Consider the following 25,976-nt stretch of genomic DNA (forward strand, 5'->3'; position numbering starts at 1 on the left):
CTATTTGTAGTAGTCTGGGAATTATTGCGCCATTTTCTCACGTACGAGTGGCTGACAGCCTAAGATTATGATTTGATTAACCCTTTGCTCGGGCTCAGGCACAATTTTTTTGGATAATTAGTGAAACCAATAAGATGGGATTGATATATCCCATTGATTGAAATAAAATAAAGTATTAAAAAGTTATAATAATCGGACACTTTTGCCGATGATAGTATATGCATTTTTTGTGGATGAATTACTCTATTCATCCCGACCAAGACAAATGTTGTTCCTGGTGGACTCTGCTTTTCTATTCTGCTGTTTGGGTTTAGGTCTGTGAGCCTGGGGTGGATTGGGCTGTTGTTTGTCCTTTTATATTTGTAAAAACAATTTAATAAATTCAATGGTTTCATCATCAAAAAGCAAAGCCTGGAGGCGCTAGACACCTGTGAATGTGATGCCATGCCGTGATTTCAAATTTGCCGATCGTGAAAACAATACCTTTTTCCTAAAATTTATCTTTTTACGATAATAAAATAGCTAAAGCGTTCGTATAATATATAATTTTAAAGCTGCAATTTAATGAAAAGAAGGCTATTTACAATTTCTTATAATTTTGCACATCATGCTTAAGGCCCTATATGGAATTTAAAATGTTATAGCAATTTCTCTCATTTTCATTGTCGCAGGAACTATCAAATCGCAAAAATTCCTTTTTAACTTGGACTCTCTGTATTTTTGTCTTGAGGAGGTCCTCATTGAGTTCCATTGTCGTCGCCTAAATTTTCTGTATTTTATTTTAATACCTAAATTTTTCCGTCGTTTAATTCACCGTCTCCACTCTCCAACGCCAAACCCTAGTTTTAATTGACTTATATATATATATCTCTGAATGCTTTTCTTTGTCTATCGGTAGTTTTTGTTATCAAAGAATATTTCTTCAATCATTTTGTTTAAATCTTCTCTTTCACTTTTCCCTCCTCCTGGTGTGGTCTCGGAGGGGTCAAGTTTTGAAGATGGATATCGAGCAAAATCAAGCTGAGTTAATTGATAACTTCGTAAAGCAAGCGTCGGCTCAGAAGGGAACCGCCCTTGGTTCTGTAATCCTCGAAGCGACGTCACATCCTTCCCTCTTTGCCTTCTCCGAGATTCTTGCCGTGCCCACCGTCGCTGAGGTCAGATCCTATTCCATTCTCATTTTCGTTTGTTTCCCTTCTTTCTTCAATCTGAGAAATCAAAGCCGTCAAGAATTATTTTCTTGCTGCACATAGCTTATTAACTGTTCGATAAATACTGGCCATGTCATCGCCCTGTTTGGTAAATGAGAAAATTTAGTGAAAAGTAAAAATAAATTTGATTATTTTACTTCTCTCTTTGGATAATACAAAAATCATTTATCCAAATATTTTGATTATTGTGTTTGGGGTTAGAAGTTGGATATATTTGTACACTATTCTCTTCACTACTTGCTTATCTTCGTTGGTTAATGTTTTTTATACATTGTGTAGGAATACCATGGATGGAATTAGGTTTCACTCTTCTGAGATATATATGCTTTTTAAAGTTCAATTTAGAAGTTATGTCGGGCAATTGTTTCACTGTTTTCCTGTGCTTTTCAGTATTGACCAGTAGATTGATCACTAGTCAAAGAAGTTAAATGTTGTGTTTATACAAATGTGAATTATGCTTTCCTAGCAATTATATCGGTGTTGAACGTGCTATTAAATTGTTGTTGTTGTCAATAATATGGTGTTTTAGTTTTCTTCATAGCTTCATTTTTGGTTTGATGGTTTAGTTTATATGTAATTTTACGAAATCAATACCTTTGCAGCTTGAAGGAACTGAAAACTCGGTGTACCTCAAGGTGCTTCAGTTGTTTGCCCATGGCACATGGAGTGATTACAGGAGTAAGCTGGAAACCTGTGCTTTATTATTTGTGACAAGTTTGTAATGCCTTCAATGAACTTGTTCCTTTCTGCACCATATGTTTTCTATTCAAGAAAATTTGAAGATTATTTGCATTAAATACGTATCACTACCATGTAAGTTAAGATCGTTATTGAATAACAAACATCTTAAATGTGTCATTTTCATTGTTTGAATTTAAACCTGAAAGTTTGTCTTCAAAACTTGTCCTTTACTTGATTAAACTACTTGATATATTTCTGTCTAGATTGCTCTTATAATTCTTCTTCACGTCAAAATGTGATCACCTTTGTCCATTTAAAACTATTTAATTAGGCAACTGTTCCAGTCTTCCTCAATTGGTCCCTGATCAAGTTCTCAAGCTAAAGCAACTCACTGTCCTTACACTAGCTGAGACAAACAAGGTATGTAGTTGAGTTATGAGTTGTTTACTCATCTAAATATACTAATTGCCAGTCTGTTACATTGTTGTGGTTACAGTCATTTTGATATTCATCAAATATGCCACTTTGACGTAACTGACTTCGTAACATGATGGAACACATTCTTTAGAATCTCTTGAAAAAAATTTAACCCTTTTCTGAATTGTTGTTTTTCCTCTTTCTAACTAAAATGGGTATATCTATAATTTGTGGGGAACCTTTGTATGACAATTACTCTATAGGTTTTTCATATTGGTTTCATCCAGTTCATTTAGCTTTTTTAATATCTTCCTCAGGTACTACCATATGATGAACTAATGATGGAGTTAGATGTCATGAATGTCCGTGAACTGGAAGATTTTCTTATCAATGAGTGCATGTATGCGGTGGGTAGTCTCCCAGCGTAATTGTCTATTCCTATTCCTTTTTCATCCAAGGATTTACTCCATTGTGACCTGCTTTAGCTACTGGAACAGCCTTGAAAAGCCCTGGGGTGTGATCTTTTGATTGTTAATGGATGATTTTCATTCAACAAATGGCATGTGAAAGAATCATACAGTTGCGAATTCATGCTTGATTTTAGGGAGGGTTAACATTGAGTGTGGATCTGAACCTTTGAGGGTGGATCCGCATTGTACACATGGCATGCCAAAGAAGCATCTTGATATTTTATCACCTTCATAAGTTTTGCTTTACAAACATGTACCTACAGCTATCTGAACTTCCCTTTGGCGGTTGTGCCCAATACCTTAGATCAAACTCCACTTTCACGTGGGTCTGGGAAAGAAGGGGAAAAAGGGGAGGGGGCACCATCCTCCCCCTACTGCTATCTGAATTTTCCCTTTGGTTGTTACATCCATACTCTGCTTTCACAAGGGTTTGGCGAAGTAGGGGAAAGGAAGGGGTGGGGGACACCTGCCTTACCCGTGGGGTGTCTTGAATTTTAAGGGCAGCGAGTTGTACTGGGGATGCAGTTAAACTGAAGCTGTGCTGATTTTCATTCCTTTTTTCCTTTCTTTTTGTTAGGGTATAGTAAGAGGAAAGCTGGATCAGCTGCGAAGATGTTTTGAGGTGAGTTTATTGTTCTTACCTCCAAAAGTTTTTTCTTTTGATTTATTATTCTTTACTTATTGAATTTTCTAATTTTTGTTATGGAAGATCCAATTTGCTGCTGGGAGGGATTTGAGGCCAGGACAACTTGGGAGTATGATACAAACACTATCAAACTGGTAATTTCTCTGATTCTAATAGAGCTTGTCATTCAGTGCTGTGTCCGTGCTGCAGTTATAGTTGCTACCATGTGGTTTTGTATTGCCTTTTGCCTTTGTTCATTAGAGCTAGCTAGTCCAAGTAGGCCTGATAGAAATACTGTATATGTATAATATTTAATCAGATATTATGTATAACATCTGTCTATGGATTTGAATTTTGAACCTAGGTTGGGCACATCAGACAATTTACTGGTCTCAATTCAAGAGAAGATAAAATGGGCTGATACTATGAGTGAGTTGGACAAAAAACATCGAAAGGAGGTTGAAGCTAGGGTAGAAGAAGTAAAAAAGTCCGTATCCGTCAAGGTCAGTTGAATCCAGTTTTCCTTTTTTATATCGATTGCTCATTTGCAGTAATTCGGTATTGGACTAAAAAGTATGATAAGCTAAATGCTGGTGAGAGTATTTTCGTTAGTTTCTTTGTTGTGTTTTTTAGGTTTAAAGAGAGCTAAACTTATTAGATTTTCAATATTCATGGTAGTTGTGGATCTAAATGCACTCAATTGATATCAAACTTTTTTTTTCTATTGGGGGTTGGGTGCAAAAATGCATATACTAAAAAGATTAGAGCTTTTGCGCCCCCCCCCCCCCACCAAAAAAAAAACCACAACACCAAAAAAAAAAGAAAAAAAAGATTAAAGCTTAAAGCTGTGCCTTCCTAGTTAAGAGGCAAAGGAGAGAGTTTAAGAGGACCCAGAATTAGCTTGCCATGACTGCACTCTTTCAATATCGAGATATGTTGGTCGATGTGGCTTACTTTGTGGCAGAAGTTACAAACTGTAAGCAGGCCGAAGTTGAGTTCCGAGGGCTCGAGGATATCTACTCTGAACCTGGTGGAGTGATGGACTACGAAGAGGACCGAAGCCGACCAAAGAGGTAATTTCTTTTTCTACATTTTGAACTTTAACCATATATCCGGCGTGCAATAGTTTTCTGTTTTTAAAGCCATCTGTGGCCTGATTTTGATTGATACCTTTTATTATACTATCTTGATTTCACTATGGTTATTGTGACTTCTAAAAGTTATTAAACGGATGGAGAAAATGAAAGATCAGATTGTATTCTCTGTACTGACTGTTTTTTACTGATGGATAATCCAGGAGGCGGCATCCAAGATCATGAAGATAGAGAATGCAACGATGGACCCGATGTTTAGTTGAGCAGCCAGATTTTGTTGACAACCTTTCAGCAACAGATGATTCTGGTTTTGAGACAGTGATAATGCTGCCTGCTTTTGTGATTGTTGCTTTAAAATTTGAGAAATACGAACTTGTGTTGAAACCTTTGTTTATTCCTTTTTGAGTTGGGAAGGAAGGACTTGAACTGGTGGTGCGGCTAAAGAATTACACAAGATTTAAAATTCAAGTTATTGTACCTTTTGATTCTGACCTTCATACATACTGCACCATGAAGAATCCTTATGTACAGATTTATGTTTCTTTTCGTAAATCTAATATTTAGTTCATATAGCTTTTTGAATTACTCAAAAAAGGGAATGAATTAGCATTCAAATGTAAATGATTATATACACTTTTCGTAAACGGCTAACGGTTCGTCAAAATTCAGTTGACATCAATTGATATATGTCTAGTTTAAAATCAACTTCCTAACTCGCTTATCCTCCGTTTTGACTTGGGAGTTCCGTCATCTGACATGGAAGACGAAGAGGAAGGCGAACAGGGCTCTGGAGACCGGCGCTTGTTATTGCTCAATCTCACCGGCTGCACCTGATCAGAACCAATAAGGTGAGGAAAATTCAGCTTGGCTTTTGAGCCACGCATTTTAAAAGCCGCTCTATCGTAAGCCAGTGCAGCATCTTCGAGCGTCTCATAAGTACCAAGCCATATTCTGGCACCGTTCTTCTTGGGATCCCTTATCTCCGCTGCGTACGTCCCCCATGGCCTTCTCCGTACACCCTTATAATGCACCTTCTTCGGTGGCGTTTGAGGAGTGTCCGCCTTAGAAGACATTTCGCAGCTGGGAAATGAGACCTCAGCGGCAGCCTCCGCTGCATCAAATAACTGATCAAAGGTGATCCATTGATCAACATTAATTGCAACAGCATCAGTTTTGGAACAACCCATCTGAGCCGAAGTAATCGGAAGTTGAACATTCGCTAAATTTTCGGAGAATGTAGCTGGATACTGGGTTTCAAAATCATCATCTTCCAAAAGATGCCGACAAATAGAGTCCAAGAGGCGGAGGTCAAGATCTGAAGTAGCTTCACAGTACATATTTTGGTTTGTTGGTTGGAGGATCTGTAATTGAGACAGGGAGATGTGGAATTTAATTGGAAATCCAAGGATGGGTTTCTTAGATTATATATACTCTCGGACATGGTATTAAATTATTAATATTAATCCTGGTTTTCTTTATAGGAAGTTTCTCAGTGCTGAGATTTGCATCACGTTTTTCAAGTGCTTTCTTCAGTGTTGTTTTATTTATTTTGGTTATGAAATGGATACACAACTTATATTTTAATCATCATCGAAGTTGGGAAAATATAGAATACTTGGACTTGCTAAAGTATTCTTAGATTAAATAATTTGATTCATTCCCACTGCTTTCTCCATTTGGATTAATAATCAAGGAACGTGGCTGCCATGTTACTTCCTCTTCACTTTATTACACCATAAATGACAAAAAAAATAAGTTGTCTAAATATTAATTTTAATTTTTCTGATTTCTAGATTCTAAAATTGTAAAATAATAACAAAACTATAATGCTCCATAACATTAATATGCATCTAAATAATTATTTAACCTTTAATTCATAATTAACTATCTTTTAAGTATAAATCAAAAGTTCAACGTTTATAACCAGACAAAAATAAAATGGTAATGCAAAAATATTTATGACGTGTTTCATAAATCATTGATAACTTAATGTTTAATTTTTTTTAACATTAATCTTATTATTTGTTCTTATCCTCTCCCTAAACTTTAAATAGGAGAATAATGCGTTTTAACATACTCGAATCACGTCTTCCTGCGCTAGAAACAATACCAATACCAATCAAACTAAGAGTCAATTGACCAATTTTAAATTTTTTAATTTGTTTGATAAAGATATTAAATTTTTAATTATTACAAAATGAAAATGATAATAAATAGATAATTACTCATCACCTAATGTTAAAATTGTTAATTTGATTTTTTTAAAAAAAACATATTTGAAATAATTAATCCCATTTTTGTTAAAAGAATAAAATATTTAAATTATTATAATTAACATTTACCCAAAACTATCTAAATAATATAAACTATTAAAATTACAAAAGTAATAATTTTCAAAATCAAGATATACTTTCATCATCCAATGTATTTTTATTTAGTATTTAATTTTTATTAATATACCAAACAATTTTAGAATATTTATTTAATATTTAGTATTAAAAATTCAATAATAATTGTTTGATAAACTATTGAAATTAAAATTTAAAAAGTAATGGTATTTTACTAAATCTTAAGTGTTTAATGTAAATATATTGTTTGATATATTAAATGATGAATATTTTTACCTTTATTTTCGTATAAAATTATATATTTGACCCCATCATCTTCTACATTGACCCTAAAACCTAAGCTGAATTTATACTTTTCAATTTTGTTGAAAACAAATCAAATAAATCAACTTTAAAATCTATTATCAAATGCATTGAAAATAAATTAATGTTGAAAATAAAGCCTTCATTCATATCACCAATAAAATCAGCAGTCTTTAGGTAAAAAAAAACCATTTTTGTTGTTGTAATAACAATAATACCAATTAAGATAAAATTGAATCGACAATTTATTAGTTTCTTAATTATTACTTACTATTATGATTTTCTTAATGTTCTTCTATTTGGGTCCAATCTATGAGCTGTATGTAAAAAAAAGGTCTAAGTATCATGGGGTTAGACCTTTCGTCTTGTAAATTGCACGGCCTTAGATGATTTCTTTGTTCCAAATTTGTTTTAGTTAGCCTAACTCTCGCAAAAGTGAGAATTCTCACAAAAATTCTTTGAGGCATAGAAAATATAACAGAAGCACACCCGAAATGAAATAACAACGAAAAATTAAAAAAGTCAATGGAAAATAGCATGTCAAGTGTTTGAATAAATGCTCTCAAATATATTCACATTATGAATGAAATGAATGAAGTGATTGTAAATAAAGGGAGACTCCTATATATTGTTGAGCTCCCCCAAAACCAACAGTATAGATTGAGTTACATCGAGGTCAAGATTAGAGTCTATCTACAACTAAGAGTTCTAAGGAATTTAAACTCTATATAATCTTATCACTTTAGGATTTACACTATTTATCTTGGTAATTCTAGTTTTATTAGGCCACCAATGCTTCAAGTAGATGACTTTCTTCACGGGTTCCACGAATCGAGCCAGTTCATGTGGATCAAATGAGTCTCATTTAATAAGTTGACCTCTATGGAGCATTCTGTACATAATGATTACAGACTTTGATCTACGGCCCGTGACATAAGAGCCTTTTATTCTTGCCACTTGTCCATTAATTTCCTTATTGCTTTTTAAGGTAAATGGTCAAATTTTACTTTATTTTTTTTGACCTCTTACTTGTCCATGAACTATATATTTGGTATGATGAGTTGGAATAAATATTTTTTAAAAATCAATGTTATCTATTAAAATCATTAAAGTGCTAATTATTTAGATTAACTAATGACACAACTTTTTTTTTCTCTTATTAATGATAAATTGCAGTTACAATCACTATGCTTACATTTGAGGTTTAATTTTTATATTTTTAATCTAACTTAATTTGGTCCTTTACTTTTACAATAATATTAGTTGTCGGTTTTTGTTAGTAAGGGATGTATCATGCAAGACCTTGTGTTTACAACTTAGAAAACATTTTTCATAGGAGCATCAGTTAATAACAAAGACCAGCAATTTAGTAATGGGCTACAGAATCGTTGCAATCTCATCTCGTTTTCCTTGGTACTCTTCGCCATAAAATCAACTACTTCGCGGCGCATATACCAACTTGATCTTCCAATTCCACTGAACTGTAGAATTGAATTATCCTGATTAGGGATCTCAAAGGTTCAGCACCTCATCTGTAATAGATATTTTGCATCGCTCATCATTCATCGACAATCAATTGCAACTTAAGAACCACAAAAATTGGTGCACCCTTTGAGATGCCTTGAGCTTCCGTTTAACTTCCCAATACATCTCCTTTTAATTATTTTGGCTAAAATGGTAAGACCAACTTTTTTTAAAATGTTTTTTTAACATAGACACTCATGTAAAATTTATTTTTGTATGATAAGCTAGAATGTGTATTTTTAAGAAAAATTTCAATTTTAATATTTTTACTACAAATAAGCGTGTCAACTATTTCGAATGATATTATGTAAATAAGCCAAATCATGTCAAATTTAAATATAAATACTAAATTATAAATTTAAACATAGTAGGCAAATCATAATCATAATTTGACTTAAAACAGTCTATGGTTAACACAATCATTTGTTGTTTAAATTAATAAAAAAATAATATTTATTTTATTATTATAATGACTATGTATGTATAGGAAGCGAAATAGGAGTAGCTTATAATGTTTTTAATTTAATTTTAATAATGTATAATTTAAAGAATTTTGTAATAATTTATAAACTTAATATATGAAATCCCAGGGGTACATTAACACTGGTTAAATAAAAGGACTCATTTCAATCATCTCCGCAGCTAAGCTTGCCTCAGCCTCAGCCTCAGCCTCAGCCTCAGCCTCAGCCTCAGCCTGAATGCTAATTTCGCTATTCTTCTTCTTCTTGGGCTTAGCGGGACAATTGGTGGATCCGGATAACGCCGTCCAAGCTGAATGTTCAGGTGAGCGGCGCCTTGACCCTACTCTAATTGGCTCCCAACTACAATCAGTTCCAATCAAGTGAGGAAAATTGAGCTTAGCCTTAGCCCCATGCATTTCGAATGCGGCTTTATCATAAGCCAATGCCGCATCCTCGGGCGTCTCGTAAGTCCCGAGCCAAATCCTCCCACCTTTCCTCTTAGGGTCTCTAATCTCCGCAGCGTACGTCCCCCATGGCCTTCTTCTCACTCCTTTAAAACGCATCTCCTGCTGTGGCACGGCCACCTCCACCTCCGCCTCTGCCACCGTCTTCAAATCAACCTCGCTCGGACCACTCCACCCGGAGTTCGCCGCATCACGCAAGGCACCATAGACCAACATATCCTCGGAATCATCAATCTTTAAGGGCAAATCACGCCGACTTTCGTTCAGAAAAACACTACTAAAGCTTGAACTTCTGTTATAGCAAGGTTCAAGAACGACACCGGTGGAAGCTGTTGTTGCTGGACATTCGTCAAAACCATCGACAAGATACATGTTGAGCTCTGAATCTGAGATATTATTCTCCACATACCTTTTCATTGTTTTTCTTTTGGGTCATCTGTGGGTGATTTTTTCAGTATGGTGAGGAAGATTTGTTGTGGTTTATATATAAGGAGGAAACTAACAATCCGAAGAGAAGTAAAAAAAATCTTGATGTTTTAGTTTTACATAAAAGAAACATCCATGAATGTTCCCCCGACGCCATTGAAGTTGGAGGGTTTTTTTGGTCACATGTTTTAAATATCTTTCCCCTGAACTAAATTATTCATCTGCACGAACCACCTAAAACAAAACGAAAACAAGAAATAAAAGATGGTGATTTGGAATATTATTAAAAAATTTTAATGTTCCATGAATTTGTGAGTCAGATGAGTTAAATTACCTTTCAGTCATGGTGGAAAATGAAAATAAGACAAGATTCTAGTAGTTGATTCTATTTCAATATTCAAAGCAAAGACTTGGAATTTCAGAATTTTATTATAATAACTGATTGCTTTCCTATATAGCATGTGGAAATCATGATTCTTTTTTAGCTCAACATTCTTCAGCACTCTAATAGAAAAAAATTATAGTACCATCATCTACATGTTTGCTGCTCCAATTAACTTTTGGATAATTAATGTCAATTTTCATGTTATTGTTTTGTACTGTAACTCTGACCCACTTACTTTGGGTGGCCATTAACGTTGTCATTACCTATAAGTACAAAAAATATGGACATGGGTTATTGTGGACTGTGCTTGCCCGTCTCCCATGTCTATATCTGCGCCTCAGCGTTGCAGGCAAACTTCAAACTTAAAATGCCGTAAGTGAGAAACTTTTAAACAATATGCCTCATATTTTTCTTAAAATCAACTTCTTTTTTAACTAAATTGTATTTTCAAAATTTATATTCTTGCGATTTATTTTTTAAACCAAATGCAATCTTTTTTAATTTAATAAATTGTTTCTAGAAAATGTATGCAGCACTTTTCAATTTTTTATTGGTCACTTGTAAAAATTAAAAATGTATTATATCTTAGACTAAAAAGAAAATAAACCCCTTAATCATTGAAAATATTTTAACCCATGGTAAATATTTAATGGAATCTTTGGAAATGTATATGTATATACTACAATTATGACGTAGGTGGGTGAAAAAATATATTATATTTTTATTTTTATTTAAACCTTTTATTAAATTGGGGTAACGAATTAATCGATAATAATCAATTGAAAAAAAGAATAATTTATCCTTTCTATTAAATAAAAGAATCAAACGCATATTTAATAGTTATATAAACAAATTCCTTATCACTACACTAAAAATTATTATTAAGCATTTTTTTTAAAATATTTTCTTTCACCCACATCGTGTATATAGATAAATTTCATTTATTGAGTTAGTGTCACAAGTCCACTCAACATCGAACTAAGATTCATGATAAAACTATGATAAACAATTACAGTGCATTTAATATTCTTAATATGATGTATTTATGTTTTTCAATTTGATTTTACTCATAATTTAATCTAATTTTTCATTTTAAAATAGTACATAATGCATGTATTATTATTAATTAGTTTCAGGCCATACATTTCATTGTAGATTATGTGTTATTTTTAAACACGCCCTTATATTTTAAATACGTAGTTTTCACATGTATACACATATGACAGAACTGTAGTATTTTTCTTTTATGCAAGATAGAATTATAGTATTAGTAATATCATTGATTGAGCTTATGCCACAAATCAACTTAACGTTGAAATTTTTATATTGAATTTTCCTTTCACCTACATAATAATATTTTGACATGTTATATAAAAATGAAAATTCTAATTAAATAATTGGAGTGCATTTAATATTCTCAATATGATGTATTTACGTATTCAAAATTTTTTGCTCAAAATTCAAATTATTTTTTTTTCATTTTAATTTCATATGTTTTGCATGTTATTGATTGAGTTAGTATCACAAGTTAACTCGACATCAACTCAAGATTGATGACAACACAATGATAAACGATTGTGGTGCATTTAATATTCTTAATATTGTATATTTAGGTGTTTAAAATTTGCTTTATTCACAATGTAATCTAGTTTTTTATTCTAATATTGCACATGTTGTTATTGATTAATTTCAAACCACAATTTTTATTATTTATTGTATGTTATTTTTAAACATATCTGTTTTTCTAAAAACATAGTTGTAATAGCTCGATTTTAGGCTTAGTCGGAACAGTGGTTTCGGGACCACAAATCCGACGAAAAAAAAAATGTAATGGCTTGAATTTTCAGAGGTGTCGGAACGGTGATTCGAGATCACTAAATTCGACAAATGGGTAGAAAATATTATTAATTTAGTAAGTATAAGTTAAATATGAAGTTAGGAAAATTTTTGAAATAGTGAATAGTGCACTAGAAATAAATATTAAAATAATTAGAATCGAAATGAGGTATCAAGACCTCGGGGATTTTAAACTGAGCCATAAATATTTTTATAAATATTTATGGAGTGTTAAAAAGTTAGTATTAAAGTTTCGTTAAGAAATTTTAAAGTTCCGATAATTAATTGAACAAAAAGGACTAAATTGTAACAAATGCAAAATTTTGGGAAATGATTAAATAGCTTAAATGATAAAAGGAAGAGGGCTTAAAAGGCAAATAGACCCAAGGTCTATTTGGGCTGGACGGCAGAGGCATGAAATCAGCAAGAAAGTAAGGAGAATTAAGGGCAAAATTGGAAAATTGCAAAATTTGCTTAATAAAATTAGGACCCAAGTGGAATTATCTAGATTTCTCTTCATTTTCTGAATTCTCATCAGCTAAAACACCATGGAAGGGCTTCTTCAAGCTGGTTCTTCATATTTTTATTACAAGTAAGTTCAATTCTTGACTATTTCTGGAAATTTTTGTATTTTTATGACTTTTACAACTAGGCCCACTTGTTAAATCCATTAGTTTTTGATTTTATGAAAGAAGTTGAAAGTTGATATGAATATGTGCTGGAAGTATATGATGATTTAGCATGAAATTAGAGCTTTAAATTGTTCATATGCTGATTTTATTGAAAGAATTGAATAGAAAGTGAATGTTTGGGACCTAATAGTAAAAGAGTTTGAAGATAGAGTTATATGTGGAAATTCTGAATTTCAATAGTTGTGTAACAACTTATAATGTCTAGTAAAGTACTAATTGAGAAAATTATATTAATTGAGGGTTAATTGAGAAAGGACCGAATTGTATAAACTGTGAAATTTGGGGCAAAATGGAAATCAACATTTTGCACTAAAGCAGTTTTGGACAGCAGCAGTAGTGTAACTTTGAAAAATCACCAAAAATTGTAGAGATTGAATTAGAGGATGAATAAAATATGAAACTAAAGCTTATTGAGTCTAGTTTCTTATAAAAGAAATGATGTGAGCAATGGAATTGTAAATCATGAGATATAATAGATTTTGTAAGACAAGGTCAGAATGAATTCGGGTTCCCCTGTTCTGACTTTAGAAAATCATTAAAAATTGCACAAAAATGATTATGAGTTATAGTTTATATGGTTATAATCCTTAATGAGTCTATTTTTAGAAGAAACAAGCTAAAACATCATCTGAATTCTGTACAATGAGATAATTAATTTTTAGTGAAGAGTGGTCGGAACTGTCAGACAGCGAAACAGGGGAAACTTTAAAGAATAAACTGTACTATTTGGCTGAACCAAAAATTATGAAAATTTTATGGTATGAAGATATGTGAGTCTAGTTTCAGGTAAAATTAACGGATCTTAATTTGGAGCTCTGTAGCTCCGGATAAAAATAATTTAGTGACTCTGACTCGGATAAACAGCTTTGAATATACATGTTAGTGAATATTGAAATTATGGTTAATGTTGTTTAAGTGTGTTATACACATTAAGGAGGTGGAATGGAGAGGAGGAGGAGGAAAATTGGGAAATATATGAATGATTCGTGTATAAATGGTCATATGTTTGATTATAACTCATAAACGATGAAATATGAATGATGCTTATTTTTGTGCATTATTGGTCATGGTTTAAGCTCATGTGTGAAAATAAAGTTTCATAGTATGTGTGTATGGTATATTCAGTATATGATTTGGCATGAAATAATACCATGAATGGTTTATGAATTAACACATGTTGGTAAGCCTGATATATGAATAAATGATCAAATTGAGCGGAACGCCGGATTTGAGTACTTCTGATCAAGTGACAAAGTGATAAGTGGTAGCTTTAGCTACACTTATCTGATCAAGTGACAAGTGGAAAGTGATAAGTAATAGCTTCGGCTATACTTATCTGATCAAGTGACAAAGTGATAAGTGATAGCTTCGGCTACACTTATCTGATCAAGTGACAAGTGGAAAGTGATAAGTAATAGCTTCGGCTATACTTATCTGATCAAGTGACAAAGTGATAAGTGATAGCTTCGGCTACACTTATCTGATCAAGTGACAAGTGAAAAGTGATAAGTGATAGCTTCGGCTATACTTATCTGATCAAGAGACAAAGTGATAAGTGATAGCTTTAGCTACACTTATCTGATCAAGAGATAAAGTGATAAGTGGCTACACTTATCTGATCAAGAAACAAAGTGATAAGTGGCTACACTTATCTGATCAAGAAACAAAGTGATAGGTGGCTACACTTATCTGATCAGGGACAAGTGATCATACGTAAGACCATAGTTATACTATGGCAAAGTGAAAGTGAAGTACTCAATTTTCCGTGACCGTTCCCTAATTTGATTAAGGATGGTAAGTGACAAATCGGCCCAAAAGAATTAAAGTAAATGGATAAGTGGTAGTGTATTTATATCAGGACGATGTTGTTATTCAAACTAAAGTGATATTTTCATTGCTAAATTGAGAATTTCATAAATGTGTTATTGAATGGTAATATCAATAAATATTGAGTTAAATGGTAAATACGTATTAGTTTTGAATTTGATGTCATTGAATTGTACGTGAATTAAATGGAAATTGCTAGTGATATGATTTAAATTATGAGCATGAGAAATTGCGAATTGAATGAAATGGAAATGAAGCATTAAATTGCATGAGTATGTATCGGGTCTCGCAGGCCCTAATTATTATGATTATAATATTTTGAGGATATATTGTGAAAAGTTATAGAAACATGTTAATTATTTTGAAAGTTTTAATTTTGATGAAATTTTATAACTCGGTTAAATATGTTTACAAGTGTATGTGTTTTGGTAATGCCTCGTACCCTATTCCGGTGTTGGATACGGGTAAGGGGTGTTACAATAGTTTCCACAATAATCTATATTGTTGAGATACCAAGCAGCTTAAGTTTCGTTTCGATCAGAATTTTGTGTGTTTTAACGTATTTAGACCAACTTAATTTTGTACTGATGTGTACAGGTTAACAACTTTTTGGTATAAGATTTCACTGTTTTAAACGAACTTTTAAAATTTGTTTACTTTTAACTATTTTTGTATTTTTTAAAAGTTTTGGTAAAAAAAAAACTACAATAGACCTTAATATATATATATATATATATTCACATAAAGAAAGAAATCACCACCCAAATTCACTGATTTTGATAATTACGTACAAAAGAAAAAAAGAGTAATAAAATATTTCCAAAGTTATACCTTATTGTGAAGCAAATTCTAAATCCCATGAAACAATTTGTAGCAATTGTCAAATATGTTTTTTAATCCAATTAAAAACAATTTGTTTATTAGAAATATATGTTAAATTACTAAGATGCAAAAATTAAGAAAAAATAAATCCTAAATTTGGAAATATCAAAAGTTAGAACTAAGAAATCCCAACAATAAAATGATGTGTGAATAATGGATGGGTTTTTGATTCGAAAATTCAAAATTATAGAAGAAAAAGTGGGAGCAAATATTTGACCGAAGTAGGGTGACTTTTGTAAAGAAAATTTGAAGAGTTCTTTTTTTCTTTTTCTTTTTTAATCATTTTTCAATCACTTAAAAATAATATTAAAATTAAATTAATTAAATAAATGGCCTTAGACCCCAAAACAAGCCTTTGAAATTTAATTGTCTAATGGGTGGACTATGCTCAAGATTGGGCCAATCGATATATAAAATTATAATGGGTGGCCTATGCTCTTCTGGGCGATCCATGTACAAAATTATAAAATGAACCTGGGTTTTTATTTTTACAGATGATGAATGTTATATTTTTAAAAATTTAAATCTAAATTTTGAAATACCGAGGGTTATAAGGAGAAGGATATGTATGGTGCCTTGGGTGAACAAGAAAAGGAAAAAGAGAAGAAGGAAACATGCGATGAGAGCGGCTAAAGAATAACCGAAATAGCAGAGATGATGCAAAAAAGCATATTTTCTTTTACTTTTTTCATTTGAAAGCCGAGGTTCCATAACTGCCATTGTTATGCAATGTCACTTGCCCTGTTTCTTATAGTCCCCAGCTTTGCTATATATACGCCATGCACCTGGGCTTTGCTATTCCCCATCATCCCTCCAGGGAGAGATTCAAGCTCGCCTAGACATTTCAACAAATACCTAGTGATCTTCCTACTAGAGAAACCAAAAATAAAATAATGAAGAGGGCTGTTATCTCAGTTTTTGTGATGCTAGCCATGTTTCAATTCGTGGTGAAGCAAGGGCAGGCCGCCGTAACTTGCAAACAAGTTGATGATGCATTGGCAGCCTGCGTTCCTTACCTTACCAACGGTGGGGTTCCTTCGACTCCGTGTTGTAATGGTGTAGGGGAACTCCGGAATAGTGCCGAAACCACGGCAGACAGGCAAGCAGCTTGCAACTGTGTTAAACAAGCCGCCGCTCGTATCCCCACTATCAAAGAAGATGACGCCGCAACTCTCCCTGCAAAGTGCCATGTCCAAGTTGATTTCCCAATCTCCAAGAACACCAACTGCGAGGAGTAAGTTATCAATTATTTTTACCAATCTTAACGTTATATAGTGCTTAATAACTAATGTTTCCTTTTCCTACTTTGTAATTTGTCAGCATTCACTAAGATGGAAGCCATCAAGACGCAAATATAAGGCCAGTAGGCGTTGCCGCCATCTATTCAAGTATTATTAGCCATATGTCGTACTTGTGTCAGAATAGTAATGAAGCACGCAGATGTAAGAGTTTTTACAAGCCTTTGTATTAGTAATAAAAAGGAATTTGATGAAAATTTCCTGCACTTTGTAAGCTCAACCAAGTGTTTGAAACATAAATTGATGTTTTAGTGTATTTACAATCAGCTTTGCTATTTGTGACTTATTATTTTCTTAATTACTGCCGCCTTCAATCCCACTACTTTCCTTACTATATTTCTTTCCTTCTATCAAATTATAGTATTTTTTTAAAATAATAAAATTATTATAATTACTCAAGACATTAATTAATTCATTCTTTTCAAGGATAGACATATTCGCTATTTTAGTAAAACTAAAATCATTAGAACTATGGACTTTGAGTCAAGCCTATGCAGCATTCTTCTTTCATAATTTCGAACTTTGTCTTTATTTGTGTCATGTAACACAATTATAAATGACCTTTGATACAAGAGAGGGTTTGAAGATTTTTAAGGAGACTCTTGTTGTACAAACAAGTGACAGTCTTATTCAGAGAATTATTGTGTAGTTAATTATTTCAGCATGTTACTTTCAAAAAAAAAAAATCATTAAAACTAGAAACTCTCAGTTACTCAACTTAGCTTCTGATTCTGAGCATAAAAAGTAAAAATAAGAGAGCATTGTAATAACATCTCAGACAGTAGGACGCGAAGGATTTACGTCAGCAGTTTTTTTTTCCTAAATTGTAATGAACAAATATTCACCTCATCAGATGCATCACAGTTACTAACGAACTTAAACATCAAAAACTTGAAAAATTGATTCACTCTTACAACAAACTGAGCGACACTTTTGGGGTCAAATTAAGTAGCAACCAAAAATCTGTTTAGGCAATTCGAGGAATCAAAAATGTGCATGAAATTTACAAGAAATCCTATACAGCTTGAATGCATACGAGAGATCGATGTGCTTTTAAAATATTATCTTCTTTTTTCTCTCTCATTTTGCAATTCCAAGATAGCTCCCTCTTGACGGCGCTTAGCAACCCTTTCACCAGTCTTTAGCTGCTCCTTTGCTTTGCTCTACTCTACTCTTGCTTCCTTGCCTGGTTGTTAAGTCTCTGTCAGCATCGCATCTCATCCCAGATGGCCAATGTGGTGCGATCACCCTCTTCTTGCCTAGCTGTATCGTCGTTTCAATCCCCCACCTGAGTCCGCCGAGCACTATCCCCTTCTCAACTTATGACGGGCGTCCTTGAGTTCAAGCACACAAATGCCGCTCTACTTTGCCGAATTTCCACCTCGGTCTTTGGATCACTTAAATCTTTAGATTAGATATCCTGAGCAACTGTATTTAAGCCTTTAGCTTTAAGGTTTTGGTTTTTGTCATGATGGTTGGCTTTTTTTACTGTTGAACAACTGGCCACTAGCCGGTCATACTGCCCCTGGCTTTGTCTCGATGGTAGAAACCAACCAATTTTTCTGATAGGATGAGCCGATGAGGACAAGCCATCATAATAATAAAAATTGTGTGGCACACGGACCGGGTTGTGCTTTGGTGTCATGTGATGTTTTGCCATGACACTCTTAAGTCCCATGGTGACTCAATTTCTCTAATTTCTTAGTGAATTTTGGTTTATCAAGTTTCAGTGGGAGCATGATCTTGGCTAGAATCCTATTGAATTTGTTGTTTCAAAACAAATATGCATCCACTGCCGAAGGCAAGGACCTACTCAGAGACTCACCACATCAAGGTTTATACTCTCAATGGCTGAGTGTGTCATGTTCATGTCGTGAGTGCTGGCGGTCTCTTTTTTGCTTCTTTCTAGGGAGGGAGGCTTGATTCAAGCAACGATAATCTTTTTTCTGCCATAGTGGGGTTACTTACCTTTCGAAGAGGGGCGTAGCCGAAAGAGGCAAACAGGGGTCTTGACATGCTTGGTTGAAGAAGTTTTGTATTTTTCAACCCTTTCAAAAGTTTAAAGATTAAGACATTTTAAGTCAAAGTTTTTTACTTTGGTCTCCAAAATATTTTTAGCTTTATATCTCTTGATCAGATAATTACTAACTTTGCCCCTACGGAGCTCGGGCCCTTGATGCCTTAATTGCTTCCTTCACTTTGTTTCATTTGTTTGGTGGCCTTGATGACCCTTCTGAGTTCTGTGTATGAAACTTGGTTGTCCTTTTGTTGTAGTCCTTTTCTTTATAAAATGAAAATGTGAAACTTGAAAAATAAGAGCGCTTATTATTTAGTTTTCAACGATTGAATTGAACCGTACTTGAAATATTTTAAGTTTAATTAAAATATATGCAATAAGAGTTTGAAGTTTCAACTAAACTTATTGGGTCAAACCATTTACTTGATCCAATAGATTCACTTAAATTAAATTCAACTTAAAATAATATTTTCAAATGTAGGTTGGATTGACTAGTCTTGGATTCTATTTAATAAATATTAATATTTAAACTTAATTATAAAAATTCACTGTTAATTTTTTTAATGGTTGTTGATTAAATTTTAACTCGATTCATATGGGTCTTGTTGCTATTATCGGAGAATGTGAGTTTGAATGTGCTGAAATACATTATCCTTTTATCTATAGATTGAGAAGAAAGTATTAATAGTTGTAGACTTATTAAAAATATATATATTTTTTTCAAGGATAAAGTTTTAATCAAACAAAATCTTTCTAGACCGGGCTTATCCAACACAACCCATAAACTAAAATACTTCCAAATTCAAAGATATGGTCCATGACAATTAAAAGAAAATTTCTTTTGATTATTCTTTTCATTAGTAAAGCATTTTTGTTCTTTGCCTAAAAGACAAACATTTCACAAATTTGGAAGACTTTCACCATCTTAAACAATTAAACTTCCGTGGTAATTGAAGCATTTTGATGAAAAATCATACCAACCAATATCAATAGGCAGGTTCTTCCTCAATCTCTATGCCTCAAGAAAGATTGGAAAACTACACTTGCTCTCTGTCTCTCTTACATGAGCGTCTCAACTTGAGTCAAACAGGAATCAAATATCATACATACATACATACTCCATTCTCTGTATAACCCGACCAAAAATGAAAATAACACAAAAGCAAACACAATGCACTTTGGACAAACAAAACTTGAAACGTTGATACAAAAAGACACTCAATTTAACAACTAGAATTGATGGATACCAACAATCAATAAACCCGAATGTCAATACCGAGACTGCTCAATAGCTTCCTAGATGCCTTTTGTTCCGCACGGCAACGTAACCATAGGCAAGAAAGCCTGGTCATAGCTGCTTGACTAGCAAACTGCAACCTGCCAGCTAGGCTTCCCTCATCCAACATCTTGCTACTTAACACATCTGTGTCAAAGCTAGCATCATACCCATCAAGGTCCGACTCTGTTACAACAACTACAGAGCCATCGTCGAAGACCGCCGTATCCTGTTTTGCAGCTACAACTAGAGTTTTCTTCATTATCATTGAGCAAGAGTCTCCACAGATTCCATTATTATTCACCTTGTGAAGATAGTAATCTTGAACAGCCTAAAATTAACAGAAATAGATTATATGAACCACAAAAGTCCCAAAAAATAATCTGCCAAATCATCAAGATAGATCTCACATACCTGCTGCTGTGCAGGTGCCAGAAGGACCCTAGGTCTGATAGATCTCACATACTCATAAGCTGCATCAGGAGTCATATGCCTATGTTCCACCTGTTTTTAATATATATGCATATAATTTTAAGAAAAAATAAGATTAATTCATAAAGTAACTCAGGAAATTGATTTTAGGTTTTTACTTGGTGCATACCAAGTAGCAGAGAACAATGGTTGTGCTGCGTCCTCGACCTGCCTTGCAGTGAACATACGTAGTCTTTCCAACAGATGCATTCTCTTCATAGAGCCGAAAACAAATGAATGTGTTACTAATTAACAGAAAAAGTTAACACTCACTAACAATAAAGGCCAGAAGACATATACCATGTATGAAATCTACAGCTTGGCAAATATCAGCAAATGACGGAGCAAAAAGATAATCCCTTGTTGGAATCACCAAATGATGAATATTGTGTGCCTACCGGAGTAAACAAGAATAAAAATAATGAATATTTGAGCTCTCAGGCATATCTATGACTGAACTGAAAAAGGGTTTCAGATGGAAAGTAACATGCAGCATTTCTGAAATTCTTCTGCACTGAAAGAAACATTGACCACCTTCAACTGTGCATTGGAGATAAAAAATAAATCCCATTGATTCCACTGTTCTTATCATACCTAAAATACACACTAGTACCTTGAAAGTAAAGATGAAAAGGTGTTCAACATAAAGGGCTCCTTCTTCAACATCTGAAATTCCCACTCACTAAAAGATAGATCAGATTGATCAACTTTTCAAGGGTGAGTAGTTATATCTCCAATGAAACCGCTATTATCGAAAATTTATAATTATTTATTTAAACATGTATCATGGTCAGACTTTTCATCTATAGAATCAGCATAGATGCTAACATAGGAGCACACTCACATGATACAGCGATGTTGGGACCAAAGTCTCGTATGGTTCATTTAAGGTCACAACTCCAGAGACACCAAGATCCTTCAACCGGGGAACATCTGCTGGGAAAGGTACGGCACCTAACAAAATAAACTGAATTCAAGGCAGTGAGAGAAAAAGGATTCAACAGATACCATAAACATGCATATTCAGCATGATTCACAGCCTAACAAATAAGTAATCCATGGCAAAGTAAGCTAAAAATAAGGACTTAAACAGATAACCACAAAGCCATACAAGCAACAACATCCAGCTTCAGCATAATTTAACATTCAAGTGAAATTTCGGCCAATCTATGAGCCCTGGCAAGCCTAACAAAAAGGATTCCAGAAAAGCACTACCCCCTCCCTTCCCTTGCCCGCTAGAGACATAACTTGCAAGAAAAAATACTTAATTCATAGTTTTGCAGCAAAAGAACTTGCATAAAAAAGGGTCAAATATTATACCTCATCAACTCTATCCCACCATCTAAATTCAGACTGGATCTTGTTCCTTACAAGATTGTACAACAACGTTGGGTAAAAAAGGGCGCGTGCTCCCGCTCCCACCAAAACCCTTTTTGCGTCCCATACAACCAATCTATCTTCACACAATTGACTCTGATCTTGATCCTGCTGCTCCCCTTCTTTCAATTCCTCAATATGCATCTCTTTTTCTCTCTCTCTCTCGAATTAATTCACAAAGATGCAGACACAAAAAAAAGAAGAAGACAATTTACCCTTGAACCCTAAAAATTACACACAACAAACTCAAATTAACAAGAAAAAAGGTACCATTTAACCTTAATTACCCAGAATTGGAATCTACAAAAAAAATTAACATGGAAATCAACGAAAAACAAGGACGACAATCAACTAAAACAGATGAAAGCTTTAATCAAACAACAATAATTAAGATCTTCAAGCAAAACCCGACTATGGAAAGATGAAAACATGTTTGACCTGGAAATATGCATGATATTCGAAAATTAAGAAAGAAAAAAAGAGAGAAAATGTTAGAGGGGCGGTGAAGAAAATAAAGAAGAGATGTCGAGAAAAAAAGAATCCTGAATTAAAGGATTTAAAAGACAAAGCATTAATTTTGGCCCTTTTCTTGCAGAGTCAGTTACTATTTTTCTCTCGCTTTCCCTTTCTTCAACAAACTCTGGAAAGTAACGCTAATTTATATTTCTATTTAAACTGTAATTATTATCTAATCTCCTTAATTAAGGAAACCAGCAAACCTAACGCCACTCTGGGATTTTCTTGTAAAACGACGACGCTGGGAAGACAACTTTCGTCCTATTCTTTGTGTGATCACGACGGCACCAAGCTCGTGAACCAATAGTAATTGTTGGATTTTATTTTTCTCTAACTATATTTTATTTCGATAATAATTGCTGACAAAATGGATGACGTATAATTAATATAATTTAATCTCCACAAATAAAATTTGATTTTTGGCAAGTCATTTCAATAAATATTGTTATGAAATAAAAGACAAATTGAATTTAGCTGAAACATATTATTTTAATATAGACGAGTATATATATAATAATAAAATATTTATAACATTTTAAATATAATAAATTTAATCTTATATTTTATATTTGTAAATTAAATTTATGACATACTCACAATATCAAATATATTTGTTAAAAATTCATATAAAAATTAAATAAATAAAGACACCCTCGTATTAATATTTTTTAACATCAACTTATATTGTTTTATAAAATATTAAATGTCAAATGCGTAGGAGTCAAATAATATTTAGAATATAGTATTAGTAGCAGTAATTTTCTTTTCACTTTATTGAAAAAAAAACATTTTATTCAAAGTTAATTTAATTTTCTACAATAATTTGTTCCAGTAAACAATAATGTCGTGTAGTTATTAAATTGGTAGTTGGATTGAATTGATTTATTTGTATTTTGGAAATAGTTGGCTGCTATGATTTTTTTTTTGTTCATACGATATGATAATAAAAAGAATTTTAACCCTAAAAAAGAAAAGAAATTAAATAAGAGCCCATCGAGCAATGGGTTGTACCTAAAACAATTATTGTTTTTTTTTTTAAATATAAATATCACTCCGTTGATAGCATAAAAAGGCATTAGACAAATCTTACAACATGAAAAACAGAACAATAGCTTGTAAGGCTATTCATGTTCTTATGGAGCATCATAAGTAAAAGACAAGCATTTCTAACAACAAAAAAATGACAAGCAAACATGACTAAATTTATTCCATAGGCATAATTTGAGAAACCTCACACGAATAAGAAAGAACAGGATACCCTCACAGGGTGAACCCATCATCTTCAAAATAAATGATATTGCGATAGTAGCATCAATATTCTTCACCTTCCTCTTCATCATCTCCACCTTCAGCACCAACTTCTTCATAATCCTTCTCAAGAGCAGCCAGATCCTCACGGGCTTCCGAGAATTCACCTTCTTCCATGCCCTCTCCAACATACCAATGCACAAAAGCTCTCTTCGAGTACATCAGATCAAACTTGTGGTCAATGCGTGCAAACACCTCTGCCACTGCTGTGTTATTGCTTATCATACAAACAGCTCGCTGCACCTTAGCAAGATCACCTCCAGGGACAACAGCTGGGGGCTGATAGTTAATACCGCATTTGAAACCAGTTGGGCACCAGTCAACAAACTGCACGGTCCTCTTCGTTTTGATGGTAGCGACAGCAGCATTCACATCCTTGGGCACCACATCTCCTCGATACATCAGGCAGCAAGCCATGTACTTGCCATGCCTTGGATCGCACTTAGCCATCATGCTTGAGGGCTCAAACACAGCGTTTGTGATCTCAGGAACTGATATCTGTTCATGGTATGCTTTCTCAGCTGAGATAACAGGCGCATAAGAAGAGAGCATGAAATGGATCCGAGGATATGGCACAAGATTGGTTTGGAACTCTGTAATGTCTACATTAATGGCTCCATCAAACCTTAAAGAAGTCGTCAAGGACGATATGGTTTGAGAAATCAGCCTGTTCAAATTGGTGTAAGTTGGCCTCTCGATATCGAGGGATCTCCGGCATATGTCGTAAATTGCTTCATTGTCCAAGAGCACGGCCACATCTGTGTGCTCAAGAAGGGAATGAGTGGACAGAACACTATTGTAAGGCTCCACAACTGCAGTTGAGACCTGAGGAGAAGGATAGATGGTGAACCCGAGCTTTGATTTCTTTCCATAATCCACCGACAAGCGCTCCAACAACAAAGATCCAAGACCAGAACCGGTTCCACCGCCGACAGCATTGAACACCATAAAGCCTTGCAGACCAGTGCAGTTATCAGCTAACTTCCTAACTCGATCTAGGCAGAGATCCACAATTTCCTTCCCAATTGTATAGTGGCCTCTGGCAAAATTATTAGCAGCATCTTCCTTGCCGGAAATAAGCTGCTCAGGGTGGAAAAGTTGGCGATAAGGGCCGGTCCGGACTTCATCGATAACAGTGGGTTCCAGATCAACAAAGACAGCTCTAGGCACATGCTTTCCCGAACCCGTTTCGCTGAAGAAAGTGTTGAAAGCATCGTGTGCGACGCCCATTGAGGTGTCGCTCGGCATTGTTCCATCGGGGTGGATTACATGTTCAAGACAGTAAAGCTCCCAGCATGAATTCCCAACCTGAATCCCAGCTTGGCCAATGTGGACGCTAATAATCTCTCTCATCTCTCCCTTCCTCTTTCTTCCTTTACTCGAGAAAAGTAAAGATCTGGAATTTAGAAGACCCGATACGGATGGATCTGAGTTAAATCTGATCGGATCTGATGCAGGTTTGTTAGGGAAAATGGAACGGAACTATGTAAGCAAAGGATAAGGAGTGAACTCAACTGAAGGCTGAGGAGGTGCAATTATACAAAATATCCTACTCATCCACTGTTGAAATATATTAGTAAAAGTACAAACTAGAATCCTCTCCATTTTACTTTTTCCTATTAAAAAGTAAATTAATATTTTCAGTTAAAAATTTTACTTATTTATATTATTAAAAATTGATATAGAAGCAGAAATTATCATATCTAAATATGTTTTGATCCGTTTTTAACACTAAAAATAAATAAATATTTTAATAAAAAATAAAATATAATTCAAGATATCAATGCAGTTTTGGGTTTTATGCAAATTCAATTCTTTAATGGTAGAAAATTCTAAATGACATACAACATTTCTCAACGCTAGGCGCATAAATCTCACTCGGGATGCGTGAAGGTAAAGTAAATCGATTAAATCTACATATCCGATTTTATAGATTTTGATTAAGTTTGTTATTTTAATTAAACTTATTTAAAAGTCGTGAAAATAGTTAGGTCATGTGGATCAACCACATTTGTAATTGAAGCCGCCGATTTTATCTATGCCGCACCATGTTGCGGAAGCTACGTT

The 25,976-nt window shown here is 33.8% G+C and overlaps 6 protein-coding genes across 8 annotated transcripts; 2 read left to right on the top strand and 4 right to left on the bottom strand.

Annotated features, from left to right (window-relative positions):
- The first annotated feature begins 389 nt into the window (after positions 1–389).
- On the top strand, positions 390–5,070 carry LOC107911865 (COP9 signalosome complex subunit 7). Of its 3 annotated transcripts, XM_016839826.2 has the most exons (9): positions 390–1,157; positions 1,814–1,889; positions 2,224–2,312; positions 2,627–2,716; positions 3,357–3,401; positions 3,489–3,559; positions 3,769–3,907; positions 4,389–4,477; positions 4,702–5,070. In XM_016839826.2, exons 1-9 carry the CDS (start codon positions 999–1,001, stop codon positions 4,721–4,723), a joined length of 780 nt encoding a protein of 259 aa, XP_016695315.1. In that variant the 5' UTR covers positions 390–998; the 3' UTR covers positions 4,724–5,070. The 3 variants fall into 3 exon arrangements, with proteins under 3 accessions (XP_016695315.1, XP_016695317.1, XP_016695316.1); XM_016839828.2 differs by lacking the exon at positions 4,702–5,070 and having other exon boundaries at positions 396–1,157; positions 4,372–4,473; XM_016839827.2 differs by lacking the exon at positions 4,702–5,070 and having other exon boundaries at positions 399–1,157; positions 4,369–4,473.
- A 1-nt stretch (position 5,071) lies between these two features.
- LOC107911866 (ethylene-responsive transcription factor 2) lies at positions 5,072–5,973 on the bottom strand. The gene has a single exon (XM_016839829.2). The coding sequence runs from the start codon at positions 5,833–5,835 to the stop codon at positions 5,200–5,202; it is 636 nt and encodes a 211-aa protein (XP_016695318.1). The 5' UTR covers positions 5,836–5,973; the 3' UTR covers positions 5,072–5,199.
- Positions 5,974–9,224: 3,251 nt separating this feature from the next.
- On the bottom strand, positions 9,225–10,200 carry LOC107911867 (ethylene-responsive transcription factor 13). The gene has a single exon (XM_016839830.2). It carries the CDS (start codon positions 10,013–10,015, stop codon positions 9,281–9,283), a length of 735 nt encoding a protein of 244 aa, XP_016695319.1. The 5' UTR covers positions 10,016–10,200; the 3' UTR covers positions 9,225–9,280.
- A 5,645-nt stretch (positions 10,201–15,845) lies between these two features.
- On the top strand, positions 15,846–17,210 carry LOC107911868 (non-specific lipid-transfer protein A). Its single transcript, XM_016839831.2, has 2 exons — positions 15,846–16,880; positions 16,967–17,210. The coding sequence occupies exons 1-2, from the start codon at positions 16,540–16,542 to the stop codon at positions 16,974–16,976; spliced, it is 351 nt and encodes a 116-aa protein (XP_016695320.2). The 5' UTR covers positions 15,846–16,539; the 3' UTR covers positions 16,977–17,210.
- A 2,676-nt stretch (positions 17,211–19,886) lies between these two features.
- LOC107911869 (phosphatidylglycerophosphate phosphatase PTPMT2) lies at positions 19,887–22,833 on the bottom strand. Its single transcript, XM_016839833.2, has 6 exons — positions 22,029–22,833; positions 21,553–21,675; positions 21,009–21,102; positions 20,839–20,921; positions 20,652–20,741; positions 19,887–20,568 (listed from the first exon to the last, which is right to left on the bottom strand). Exons 1-6 carry the CDS (start codon positions 22,227–22,229, stop codon positions 20,215–20,217), a joined length of 945 nt encoding a protein of 314 aa, XP_016695322.2. The 5' UTR covers positions 22,230–22,833; the 3' UTR covers positions 19,887–20,214.
- An 828-nt stretch (positions 22,834–23,661) lies between these two features.
- On the bottom strand, positions 23,662–25,502 carry LOC107911870 (tubulin alpha-3 chain). Its single transcript, XM_016839834.2, has one exon. It carries the CDS (start codon positions 25,260–25,262, stop codon positions 23,913–23,915), a length of 1,350 nt encoding a protein of 449 aa, XP_016695323.1. The 5' UTR covers positions 25,263–25,502; the 3' UTR covers positions 23,662–23,912.
- Between the last annotated feature and the right edge of the window lie 474 nt (positions 25,503–25,976).

Source organism: Gossypium hirsutum, chromosome A11, assembly GCF_007990345.1.
Source record: "Gossypium hirsutum isolate 1008001.06 chromosome A11, Gossypium_hirsutum_v2.1, whole genome shotgun sequence".
Lineage (NCBI taxonomy): Eukaryota > Viridiplantae > Streptophyta > Magnoliopsida > Malvales > Malvaceae > Gossypium > Gossypium hirsutum.